This window comes from Ruditapes philippinarum, unplaced genomic scaffold (genome assembly GCF_026571515.1).
Source record: "Ruditapes philippinarum isolate M1 unplaced genomic scaffold, ASM2657151v2 ctg3600_1_1_1_1, whole genome shotgun sequence".
Lineage (NCBI taxonomy): Eukaryota > Metazoa > Mollusca > Bivalvia > Venerida > Veneridae > Ruditapes > Ruditapes philippinarum.
The window spans coordinates 35,838-49,292 of NW_026860277.1; the positions used below are offsets into that span (position 1 = coordinate 35,838).

Here is a 13,455-nt window from a genome sequence, read left to right on the forward strand (position 1 = left end):
GTGATAATTAATGTCAAGATTAAAAATTAGGACATCTTATTGCCGTCTGCTTTGTACAATAAGATTAAAGCTTTGTTTGGAAAACTTAACTAATTGCTTATATGTACTTTTAGTTTGATTTTTGTTATTTTGTTGTTTACTTATTGCTGTTGTGATGTATTTATTTATTTGTTTTTCCGGGAAGGGTAGTGGGTTTAAATATAGCCAATATAAGACTTTTGGACGGAGATCTACCAGCAGTTTGATAAGTTTAATTTTTCAAAAAAAAAAATCGAATCTCATGCGTAAGCATCAGACGCAAACATTTTGACACAAGGAAAGTTATTACATGTTTTGTATTATTACAAACAAAATACTGGTCACTGATCAATAATTTATAACCATTTACATTACAAATAGAATGTGTCAAAGATTTACATTATTTAGTTTAACATTTAATAAATTGTAAACATGGATCATTAACACTTATAAAAACCAAGATAATTATAACATTTTCTCTAAAATCATCATAAATTATAGTTCTTATAAATCAAATAGTATTCCGTGCAAAAAATCTTGCATATTACACTATATATATATTCTTTATTTGAGTCTCATCCATACATAATATAAAACAATTCAATGACATAATTTTACAAAGTAAAAGTTATTTATGTACGGCCATTCTTATCAGAATTACAAGAGACTATAAAATTTTTGATCTAATGGAAGGGAGGCAACTCTGCAAGAATGTCCAATGTTACTTACAGAGTTACCTCTCTTCTCATTCCATATTCATATGCATGTTACAACTATAAGGGCTGTTTTCGATGAGTTGGGTGATATTGTTGGTGGCGTGGTATCATTTAGCCCTAAGTTTGCTAGGAGCGAATAAGCCTTGTAATAAGCCTTATATAAATGCCTTGTCAAAGGGTTTGTTACTGGACCAGACCAGACGACAATTACCTCAGTTACCATTTACCACTGTCCGACATTTTCACTCAATACCTTTTGTTGCTGTTTGGATTTCGATACAATTGGATCATAAAGCAGACGACATTTTCGCACAAGGCATTTTTCCCATCGTGCAAAAGATTAGAGAATATACAGATACAATGTCAGTAATCCTGTTTTTATACGTATATACACTTAATAACAGACATATGTAATGTATGTTCTGTAATATAGTTTGTATATATAAATTTGTTTACGGCTATATATGTGAAACTTTTCGAATGAATGTGGTGATGTGATTAATTATGTCATACTTTTATGATGTACGTTAATCCTTACTGTCATACATTGTAACAACGTATTGACGATGAATATATACCCGGTACATATGTTTGTGCCAAATAAAACATTGTTCAGATTGTTATTCTTGCTCTTGGTGTACATTATCAAGACAATGGATATGAGCGTTTTGAAGAAAACAAAGGCAATTTCTTCTAATTTTATTTATTTTGATATACAGGTATGTTTCATACGTATATGATATCGTCTTTACACATTTATCCTGTGGAAGTTGTCTTGTGAACCATGAACTGAAAACATAATCATACACCAATTAATGCATTGTTTAGCAGACACACATACTATGGACAGCATATTCTTCACATAGTTGAAACAAGAAATACATTTTCTCAGTAAGATTAAAACATTGATTAAGTTTGGAAAGTCTGGTCTAAAAGCAGATGCTCGGGATCACGAGTAATGTCTTGCGACCATGTGCCTCCCTTCTTATAAATTTGTAGTATAAGCTTGTATTTCTTTTATATATGACACAATTATCTAAATAAATGTATAAATGACGTCTGAGAAACAAATCTTATTATTAAATATATTTTGTATATACATGTATATTTATACTGATACATAACAAACATTTTCCTAAGGTCTCAGAAATGAATAAATCTTTCCTTATTTAGAAAGGGCAAACCTGAATTTAAAAATGTAAAAATAATGGTTTCAGAGCAAGTTAGATGCTTATTACCTAAAGAATGTAGCGCTGAATGTGAAAATATTACAATAAAAGTAACATATGTAAACAAGGGAAAGTATTTTGACTTCTATATAAATCACAATAACTGACCTTACTTCCAGAAAGCAACAGACGGAAATTTTGATTCAGGTGATTGGCCAATGCGTAACCTTTTGTAAACAATAAACAAAAACAAAAAGCTTTTCAGGAACAAAAATAAAACAATTTCTAGGACATAATGGGCCTTCAAATTAAATAAATTGGAATGTTTGTGTAACAAAATGTTAAATACTAAAGTACTACCATTATGAATGTTTCGTCTGCGACTCGTGCAGGTGCCCGTGACGAGGAACTGCACGCGCAATTTCTTTTCTGTAATCAAACTGGTGATGTAATTAATTTTCTGCGGATCTTTTGGAGTAGCATCCGTAAACACAAACACCTGTGAGTTGGCATTAGCAACAGTTGCGGCTGAAATAAAAGACAGCGGGTTAACACTCTGAAATTAATTGTACTAATGACTGCTTCTTCAAATCCCTCCCGAGGCGTGCACACTGCAGGTCAAGGTCAAATAATCTCAAGTACCAGAGGTGATTGGTTGACCTACCATGACTATCTCGGTAGGGTGGCACTAACATGAACCGTTTATGTTAGAGATGCCGTCGGAAAGCTGATGCCTTGGATAATATTGACGTCTGCTTCAACCATCAACGAGCGAAGAACAGGTCCCGGGAAGATTCTGCATGACAAGTCGCCGCTGATGTGGTCCCTATGATCGGACCAGCAAGTGCGCAGATAATCTGGCCCATGTGGTTATTCCGGTGGCCCGATCTACACGTTAATGATTGTTCTATGCTGTCTATAAGAGCTATCAGGCAATAAAAAAAGTTTGACCATGATTTTTTAATTGAAACACCCTACATGCATAGCTGTATGATAGGTTAAGCTTCAATCAAAAATAACATAATTATTGCATATTCTTACAAATATATAAACATTGTTTACACTGTGTGTGACATTTTTTTTTTCGTTGTACAAATGATGTAATGATTAAACAATATGCGGTAAAAAGTGCAATGTGTTTTTTTTAAATCTAGATTCATCGGAAACAGTAATCACATCAAAAGTATGTAGCAAAAGTACATGAAAATTGCAGACTCGGTTTGATTGAGTCTGTACATAATGAATCGCGCCCTCTAGCACCGGCTGAGCGATATTCAATTCAATTTTAAAAGTGCTTGTAGGAAAAAAACTGGAATGACAATTATAACTGGTCTGCGCATGCGCAGTTAATGGTGATATGATACCTGCTTGTATGCCAGTGAGCGAGAATTCTGGGCAGTCATCTCCACCATGAACTTTTATAGCACCTAACCAACTCTGAATGTCTGCTGGATCTTTTGTCTTCTGGACTGTGGTCAAGTTACCTAGGTTATATACAAATCATGATTATAATATAATGTCAACTGTTTAGTCTCGTTTCAGGAGGCTGTGCTTGATGGTGCAGTACGTAAAAAAAGCCGTGTGTACAATATCACATCATTAACGTAATGTGAACGTGATTTTTTTTATCTAAGAAAATATATTTGACCATCATAAGCTTTAATTGAAGGATAAAAAAGTTCTCAAATTATAAAAAAAATATATATATATGCAAAGCTATATGTACCTGTATATTCATAAAGAAATGTTTACATATTTACAAATTAAGCGATCTGATTTCAAGTACCTGGGTCATTAAATGTGACCAAAATGTAGTTGTAAGGAGCATTGGCTGTTCCCTGGGTTTCGCGGACAATCTCGGCTGTCTTCGTCTGGACGGCAGCGATATCTTTACCCATTGACCCGGTTGTGTCAATGACAAACACAAGAGAGTTACCAGCCCTGATCTGAAGTAAATCTTGGAACTGTTCTTCACCAACCACATACCTCAAACCATATGCTGGATAATAATAATAATAATAATAATAATAATAATAATAATAATAATGATAATTATAATGATAATGATAATGATAATGACGATGGTGATGACGATGATGATGACTGAGGTGATAAATACGATGATAATGTCATATGCTATGGAAATAATACAAACGATGATGATGATGAAGTTGGTGTCTTACGCTGGATAATAATAATAATAATAATGACGACGAGGATGATGATGATGATGATGGTGATGGTGATGATGACGATGATGATGATGATGATGTTGATGATGATGACGATGAAAACAACAACAACAACAGCAGGAACAATGATAATAAATAAATTGATAATCATTAACGATAACAAATAATAATAATGTATTTACTATATATTTCTATGTGAACAAATCTAATTCTTTTAGCTTAATCGGAAAAGGGCTTCTGGTTCTACAGTTAATGGTTCCTTTTTCATCAAAGATTATTTGTATGAAGCGTTATAAATCATTGAACATAAATAATTCTTCTTTATGAAGCACTCAAAGTAACAAATGCTCTAACTTTGAAGACTGTTTTTGTTAAACATTAATTACTCAGCTCTTTGCTCAAGTTGTGGGTACTTTTCTTTAATATAAGGGGATATAATATTGCTAACAACGATTTCTTTGTTTCAATGAAATACGTGCGTTCGTGTGAAAGAGGGATCAGCAATACTAGTAGTATGTGGTAATTTCAAGTACTTTTTGTAGTATGACTTAATATATACTTCATTAACCCTCACTCCGCTAAATTTTCTTAAATGGACTTGTCCATCCTTCAGTCTGGGCAAAACCATTTGTCATTTTAGAGGTTAATTCAAGATATGTACTGACAGAATAGCGAACAGTGCAAAACAAAATCAGACGGCACGGGTTTGCAGATTGATTTTGATCTGCACTGGTCGCATAGGTAAATAAGTCACCGCCAGCAAGTTAAGGCTTGGATTGCAACATATTTCTTTGGAACTTCTTCATATGAAAAATCTTACTTTTGTCATCAAAGAAGAATCGTGTATGCTCAATAGCGGCCTCGGCAGCTTTCTCGTGCAGCTGATGGTGTGGGGAATAGCCCGGGTCCATAGAGTCTTTGTTGATACCCCCTAGAGCTGCGGATGTGGTAGAGGATGAGTCACGTGGTCCGCCGTGACTGCATTTGCCCGTGCTGGATGTGCTGGGATCCTCTGTTGAAAAATTTTATTTCAAATAATTAACAAATTCGATAAGATTTTCAAGAGACAGAACATGGTCACTGCCGCCTTATTCATTATGTACGATTCTGAAAAGCAATCAAATATATGTAATTATTACAAAATCATTTACGTTTTTTTTTCGCAAATATATACGTCAGTAGAGCTGTCGTTTGCAAGTATTAGATATTATTACTATTTTTATCACTTTTATTATATCATTATTATTATTGTAATTATTTTTATTATTATTATTTTTTTTATTATTATTATTTTTATTATCATTATTATTATTATTATTATATTTGTATTTTAGCACGTATTTTATGTGACGTCATAACTTACTGTGAGGTTTCACAACGTCTTGTCCACTCTTGTAACCACTGGTCAGGAAATTTCTGGACACTATTAGGTTCGATGCGCAATCCGTATGCACCGATGGTCTACAAAAAAACAGCTACATTGTAAAAAAGTAACAGTATTTAAGAATGATATTAAAGTTTGAATGTTAAATACCTTTAAACTTCAACCTTCTGAATTTGTGTAATGGAGGTGCACTTTTCTGGACAGTAACAGTCCGAATGTTAAAGGATTTCATTATCAAAATACAAAACTGTGCTACAAACAGTATAGAGCCTGGTCAGTCTGCACGGAAGTGAAGGATAGTCTGTCGCTGTACTGGCAGTAGAGGCTTATCCCTTTCAGTTCAAGCAAGTAAATTCCACTTGCATATCATGATGCAGATATTAATTAAAGGCCTAATCTTAGAAGAAGTGTATTTTATGAAAATTTGAAATAAATTATAAAACAAAAAATGTTATGCAATATGCCTTGTTTAATTTTAAACATTTAGCAAGAAGCTAGTAAAGCCAATGCATATGCAATAAAGGTTATGTACATTTAAATTATCATAATAAAAAATATTATTATTATTACTATTATAACTGTTGTTGTTGTTGTTTGATTTATTGTTTCTTTTATATATATTAACTAATGGCCACGGCCGACTAAGCAATAAAATATTAATTTAGACTCCGTTTATTTATAAGAAGGGGGAAGGGTAATAACGGGAAAACCTTGCAATAATACATGTATTACATTTTTTATAATTTTTATGCTGTATATGACTAATATTTTCCATTTACATACCCGCAACTCCTGCACGTGTCAATGGAAGGCGGAGCAGATGCCATAATAGGCTGACCAGTAATACCTGAAAGAAATGTGATGGTATTTGGTACGTGCGTAGTTTTCCCCTTTTAAGTAAAACCATATAAATTTATACACTAAGTAGGCACTGTTAACCCTTACGACATTGCATTTCATTAATGAGATTTCCCTATATATAAATGGATGTGACTGGAAGTATATAGCCCTTAAAATGCCGACTTTTTAAAAATTGGCTTAGTCGTATTCCACTTTTGAAACTGCCGATCGTTATGTCTAATTTTTGAGAAAAAAAGAATGAAAACCTAGTAATATAGAGACTGACCACATTGCACGGAATGTTGACCTTGCTCTATACTGGTGTCAATAGCTACAAGCAATTTCGGTTCTGCTGGCACGTTTAAAACCTAATTAAAAATGAATTTTCGAGAAAAAATCCCAAATCCAATTGTCTTTGTTTTGAAAGGTATCGTAATAATTGAAACGTTGATGATAGAATAATAGTATTCCGTTGTAACAACTTCTTACCCAATGGTCGGTAGATAATTGATCCACTTAGTTCTACCCAGTTTGTGTTACTGTAGAACATTTGTAGTAAGTGGAGATATTGTCCAATCACTTCACGGGCGGCGTCATAATTTGGTGCCGTACTGTTGAGAATTTGTATGACGGTATCACGTAACGTCTGCATCTTGGCGTTCGCTATAGAGAACAAATTGACAATTTTAAGCGATAAAGACGGGACTATCAATTAATTGCATATATATTAAAAGTTATCAATGAATATTTCAAGTTAGTAATGTCAATTCTTAATCTATACACGACTGCATTCATTTTCATTTTATTCAAACGGAAGTAAAATAATTGTGCAGTTTTCAAGACGTGTTATATGGGCGTATATTTAGTAAACGGTTGTTTGCTGTATAGACCCAGCCGCTATATATTAGGCTTTTTAAACCGTTTTTACGCAATGCCAGTCACGATTAGTTTATGTGCATGAATTACAAAAATTATAATGCGACAAAAGTATCGAATTTTCCAGACCTGTTGTTATTATATCAATTTATTGAATTCTAATTCATTAAAATGGCAGATTAATTAGAGACAGTTGGTGGGTAATCAATCAAGATTAGGTCAGATTAAGATGGGAAGACGGACTATATCCATATAATAATCACCTTCTGTAATTTTCTCGCCGTTAAAATGCCACAAAGCCTCCGTATAATGATCTTGATCCACTTTGTTATTCTGTTTCACTATGTCATCAATCGCCTCTTGAAATCTCTTCTCCGATACTTGACCTGTAACAACAACAATTAACATATGGTAGCCACTGGTCAGTGGTCATCCCGACATAATGTAGTTGAAGTTTTGTAATACTCTGAGTTACCGAAGGTTGAATGAATCTTCAGGGGAGGTAATTTATCGAGTCTCAATTTGGACTGGTTGTCTCCCGTCTATTAATCAAGGGCCTTAATCAAGCCCCTGAAAACGGGTAGGCTTAAATATTCTGTGATCGAGGAATAGATTTCACAGAATATTTTGCACTCAATTTATTTTGCCATTTTAGCTTAAAAAACACAGTATAGATTAAAATGCTAGCAATGCCTTTATTTAAGCAGAATGAAGTATCAAAATTACCTTTTTTTGTCTTTAGAAATAGCACCTTGCACTTTAATAAAATTAGATGGAACATGGCTGGTCCGATTTGATTACCAGTTTTTTTAATATTATATTAATATATAATCAATACAACAATAAATACATTTAGTATGTAACCTTTAAATATGAGGATACACTCGAGAGTTTGTTTCTATTACATGTATAGCTATGAGAATATGCAGAAAATCTCCAAAGATTAAGTAATGGCAGGTACGTATGTTAATATACGTACCTGGTAATGGTATTAATCATTGACTCTAAAAGGAAATATAGCTGGAAGTTTGTATAATACGCATTACAAGATTTTTTTTGATTTTCTTTATAAAGGAATTTTTTAAAAAGAATTTTCAAATATTTAAATCTTACGCCGAAGGTGTGCCAATTTGATAACTTTTGAAACGTAATACTATAGGTTCAAAACTTTCTGAAAGATAAGAGAGTAAAGTACAAATGACCTTTCTTAATTGTCTAGATATGTGAATAACAATTCTTTGATTAATTTTCAGACCATGTTCAAATGTTAATCATGTACTTAAAAGAAAAGAAGATATACTTATATCCAAATTACCTCCATAATATTTATCATACAATCTGCGCGCAGTGATATCTGCTATACCGGTCAGCGTTCCTGGAGTACATGGCTGACATTGCTGTACAGGGTGATCCTCGAAAAATTTAGCAACAGCCTGTAGAATATCAGTTTTATTCAGTATATTTAATCTTTCTAATATTAGCTGCATAATATAGCATGATAAAAATACGAATGCAAAATTAAGAGAAACGCAATGTATATTACTGAACACGCTTTCATGTAAAAAATGATCGAATAATTTTTTATGTAATAAGTGACAAAATATCAAGGTAAAGCAATAAAAGGTCTTTAAGATTTGCAAGAGAATGTCAAACTGGCTTGAATTCGCAATAAGAGCGATCAGTGTTCACATGTGTCGCCTGCTTATGATAAACAGTTATATTGAGGGATGACCCTATATGTCGCGGCTTTTTTGTTGCATGCTGCAGCAACTGTGTAGCAGGTGACACAAAAGTCATTCACATGCCAAAACGCTTTTTTCATTCAGGGTCACAACTCAGCCAAAAATCATTCAACAAGAAAACCCGTGTAGTAAGCGCAAGTACTTTAGGAACCGATCAAATCATTCGAAGTTTCATTCAAATTGCATAAGTGGTATTAGAAAAGTAGTCCGAACAAACTTTAAAAATAAGATCATTAAAAGGGCCATAACTATATGAGAAAATGCCGACGATATGCACAACTAGACTTTGTACTGATCATTCCTGTGTGGATGAAATTGCACCATTAGTTTCTGAGCAGTAGCCCGGACAAGTTTTGTGACGGACAGACAGACGACGGAGAAGTAATCCCATTATGATCATATCATCATATATGTATATGTCGTCGCTACTTTGTACCAGTGACACGTCCCGGAAAAAAGAATCCCATAGCATGTTAAGCACGGGGGATCGAGGAACTGTTACACGAAGGAGTTCTTATGATAACTTGTCAAGGAGTTCTTGTGATAACTGTCAAGTTATCATAAGAACTCCATCCTTCGTGTAACACTACCTCCCACGTGTTAAGGGGTTGGATTTAAATGGAATGGATTCGTTATATTGAATCCCGCGGGGTTCGGTTAACAATAACATCATTTAGACTTTTGCCATAGAAATACAATGTAGATTAGATTTATCGTAAAATTCATACTAAACATGTTCTTATGTAGAAAAGCAAGTCTTCTTCAAAATAATAGAAATTGGAGATTAATTTCAAATTCAGTATTTATAAACGAGCAGATGTTTATTTTCAATCTCTAAAAACACCTAAACGCGGAGAAATCAAATTTTAATTAACCCCGTACCTTTAATATCCCTATTTCTGTGATGTCCGTGTGCGTGTAGTCATTAATGTTGATTGCTGAAAATGGATTTGGTAAAAACCCAACGGAATTTGTAAAATAAATGCTAAAAACAATGAACTGAATTATCCTCATATTGGTGTACTTTGTTTACATGTATAGCTGAATAAAGACGGATCCAAAGATAAGCTATATATGTGGAGATTCTTATCTAACGTCGTCACAAAGTATAGCATGAACGTAGTGTATCTAGTGCCATGTATGATGAACATAAATTCATTTGAATTTCACAATCCCATTGTGGTAGCAGGTATCTTGCTAGATTATATAGAAGAAATGTTCCAAACACATGTCAAGTATACCGAAGTACCTTATATTTATCACATGTCCACTCGACACTTTGGCCATGGACGTCCCATTTCTTTAAATATAAAAAGATGATATATAGTCCGATAGGTTATAGGAGATTAAAAATTCTACTTAATTTTACTTTTTACTTTATGCAAATATTTTCCTCTGATAGGGAGGCCGGAAAGACGCAATGTGGCCTGGTCAACTGACAGAGTTTGTTTAAAAAAATAAGCTAAGAAGACAAGAATGGAAAAGGAAATCCTGAGAACCAAAGTGTTCATTGTGTTTCATTGTTTGTTGTCTATTTAACAGTACGAAATAAGGGGAATAACTCTTTCCGCAAGATCATATAATAGCCATTGAGTTTACTTCCCTTGCGTTGTCGAAGCCGCGTGATAAAGCTTGGATTTCAAGATTATTTTTAGGTTCATTTATGGATATTTTAATAAGGCAGGTACAAAGAGGTTCCAATGCGCACATGGCTGACTTAATTCTACCATATAACAAAATAATTGCTACCAAATCGCTGTTTCCACATCAACTCTTCTAGAGTTATCACACCAAAAACTCATTGCTACCCAGATTTATTTCATTTCAACTAAATAACTCATTGCTACCACATGACTTTAATATCTCATTGCAACAACATAACTAAAGTAATTGCTACCACGTAAATTATTGAAACCACATAACTTACCTCAACTTACCTATGACAACTGCCTGATAAAGCCTGTCTGAGAACATCAACCTTTCTCAGTCAGTGACTTGAGAACACTATGTTCCTACGCCAGATCAGCACTGATGATGTTTATTGTTGGTATTGTTTAATTGACTTTGCTGAATATTTATGATGATACACAGTAAATAAATTGTTAAAACAGATTGTACCAAAAATTGTGTTGTGTTATAAAATTATTGGTAAAAACCCTCGGACTACTTTTTTGGCGTAAAACCCTCTTGTGGTTACCGTACTTTCAGAAATTTAGCGCCCCGAATTAAAAAAATAAGATGCAAAGTCATAATAAAGGCATGATAAAAAGAATAACAGGTTACTGTCTTTTGAGGAAGGGATTTCTCAGACTCGGCTAGACCATATCTAACCTCGTCTGAGAAACCCTTTCTCAAAAGACAGTAACCTGTTATTCTCTATATCCAAGCTCTGAGCAAGTAATTTTGTCCGTTTCAAATATTCTACTGAGTGAGTCTGGGCTGTTTTAAAGTCCAGGGACAATATTCGAACAGGGATGAAATGTTTAAAGATTCCAGTATGCCGACATTTCGAGTTAGTTTAATGCTTTAGGGGGAAAAAAATCCTCAAAAACTTCTCTGTTTAGGCAAGGGAAACTAAAAATCCTATCATAATCTTTTTAACTACATGTATGTTTTTCTGTAAAATTATATTCACGACTGCTATGACCTATGTTACTTTCTATGCAAGTCCATATATCATGTAGGCTTATTTATTAATATTAGCTTATAAGTATGTTACCTGAAGTTTGAAGCTGTATTCAGTATTATTTGTTTTGGGCTGGAGGCAGATTAACAATTTGACCCATACTAGTTCATAAACAATGGACTAAACATTTTGTGCTTTCCAAGCTTATTCAGGGGTACAAAAACAAGAGGGCCATGATGGCCCTGAGGTCGCTCACCTGTATATAGGCCCCCCCCCCTACCCCCAACGTTGCAGGGCCAATTTAACCCAAGGGCTTTTATTTGCACAAACTTGAAGATGTTTCATGCTAAACATCTAAGCTCTAGCTCATTGGGCTTTTTAAAAGAAGATTTTTTATAAGTTTTTACTATACACATATCGTTAAAAACAATGACACCCCTGGGGCCGGGCCAGGGCTTTTATTTGAACAAACTTTGTAGACACTTACTAGAAGATGTTTCATGCTTAATATCTAAACTCTAGCTATTTGGGTTTTTTCAAAGAAGATTTTAAGTTTTTGCTATACACATATAAAGAAAATCAATGACCCCCGGGGCGGGGCCAATTTTGACCCCAGGTCTTTTATTTGAACAAACTTTGTAGACACTCACTAAAAGATGTTTCATGCTTAATATCTTAACTCTGGCTATTTGGGTTTTTTCAAAGAAGATTTTTTAAGTTTTTGCTATACACATATAAGGAAAATCAATGACCCCCTGGGGCGGTGCCAATTTTGACCCCAGGGCTTTTATGTGAACAAACTTGGTAGACACCTATTAGAACATGTTTGATTCTAAATATCTTAGCCATAGCTTTTTGAGTTCTTTAAAAGAAGATTTTTTAAGTTTTTACTATATGCATATAGGGAAAATCAATGACCCCCCGGGGCGGGGCCAATTTTGACCCCAGGGCTTTTATTTGAACAAACTTGGTAGACACTTATTAAAACATGTTTCATGCTAAATATCTTAGCTCCAACTCTTTTGGTTCTTTAAAAGAAGATTTTTTAAGTTTTTACTATACGCATATAGGGAAAATCAATGACCCCCCTGGGCGGGGCCAATTTTGACCCTAGGGCTTTTATTTGAACCAACTTGGTAGACACCCATTAGAACATATTCCATGCTAAATATCTTAGCTCTAGCTCTTTGGGTTCTTTAAAAGAAGATTTTTTAAGTTTTTACTATATGCATATAGGGAAAATCAATGACCCCCTGGGGCAGGGCCAATTTTGACCCCAGGGCTTTTATTTGAACAAACTTGGTAGACACTCATTAGAAGATGTTTCATGCCAAATATCTAAGCTCTAGCTCTTATGGTTTTTTAAAAGAAGATATTCAAAGTTTTTTCTTTCGGTTGCCATGGCAACCAGAGTTCTGCATGGAATTAAATTCTTTGAACAATTTTTAAAGGTGACCACCAAAGGAACATTCCTGTGAAGTTTGGATGAAATTGGCTTAGTGGTTTATGAGGAGATGTCATTTAAAGTAAAAGTTTATGGACGGACGACGGACGAAAAGCGATCACAAAAGCTCACCCTGTCACTTTGTGACAGGTGAGCTAAAAACCGGACAGCTTTGAAATGAGCACAAGAGGTTAACATTCTCTTGTGAATGACAGTGCACCATAAAGCTTCAGCTGTTTGTACATGTACTTGTTGATTAGCTTGGAAAAACTCACATTTGCCAAATTTTATATATAGGTAATGCTACATGCCATATATGGTATCTAAGCTCTGGACATTGCACGTTTCACATAATTGAGGTAAACTGTGTGATGGTCACCCAGAACAATGGGCCAATTAGGGTTTTGTTTTCATCCAAAACGAAGTGCTAAATAAAACGACCCATTCT

General features: G+C 34.1%; 1 protein-coding gene across 1 annotated transcript; it reads right to left on the reverse strand.

The window, feature by feature from the left end:
- Nucleotides 1-1,420: 1,420 nt before the first annotated feature.
- On the reverse strand, nt 1,421-10,010 carry LOC132759491 (von Willebrand factor A domain-containing protein 7-like). The gene is made up of 11 exons (XM_060751266.1): nt 9,820-10,010; nt 8,511-8,628; nt 7,459-7,581; nt 6,809-6,982; nt 6,263-6,326; nt 5,459-5,556; nt 4,916-5,107; nt 3,690-3,902; nt 3,268-3,387; nt 2,264-2,431; nt 1,421-1,523 (listed from the first exon to the last, which is right to left on the reverse strand). The coding sequence occupies exons 1-11, from the start codon at nt 9,949-9,951 to the stop codon at nt 1,483-1,485; spliced, it is 1,443 nt and encodes a 480-aa protein (XP_060607249.1). The 5' UTR covers nt 9,952-10,010; the 3' UTR covers nt 1,421-1,482.
- Nucleotides 10,011-13,455: the final 3,445 nt, after the last annotated feature.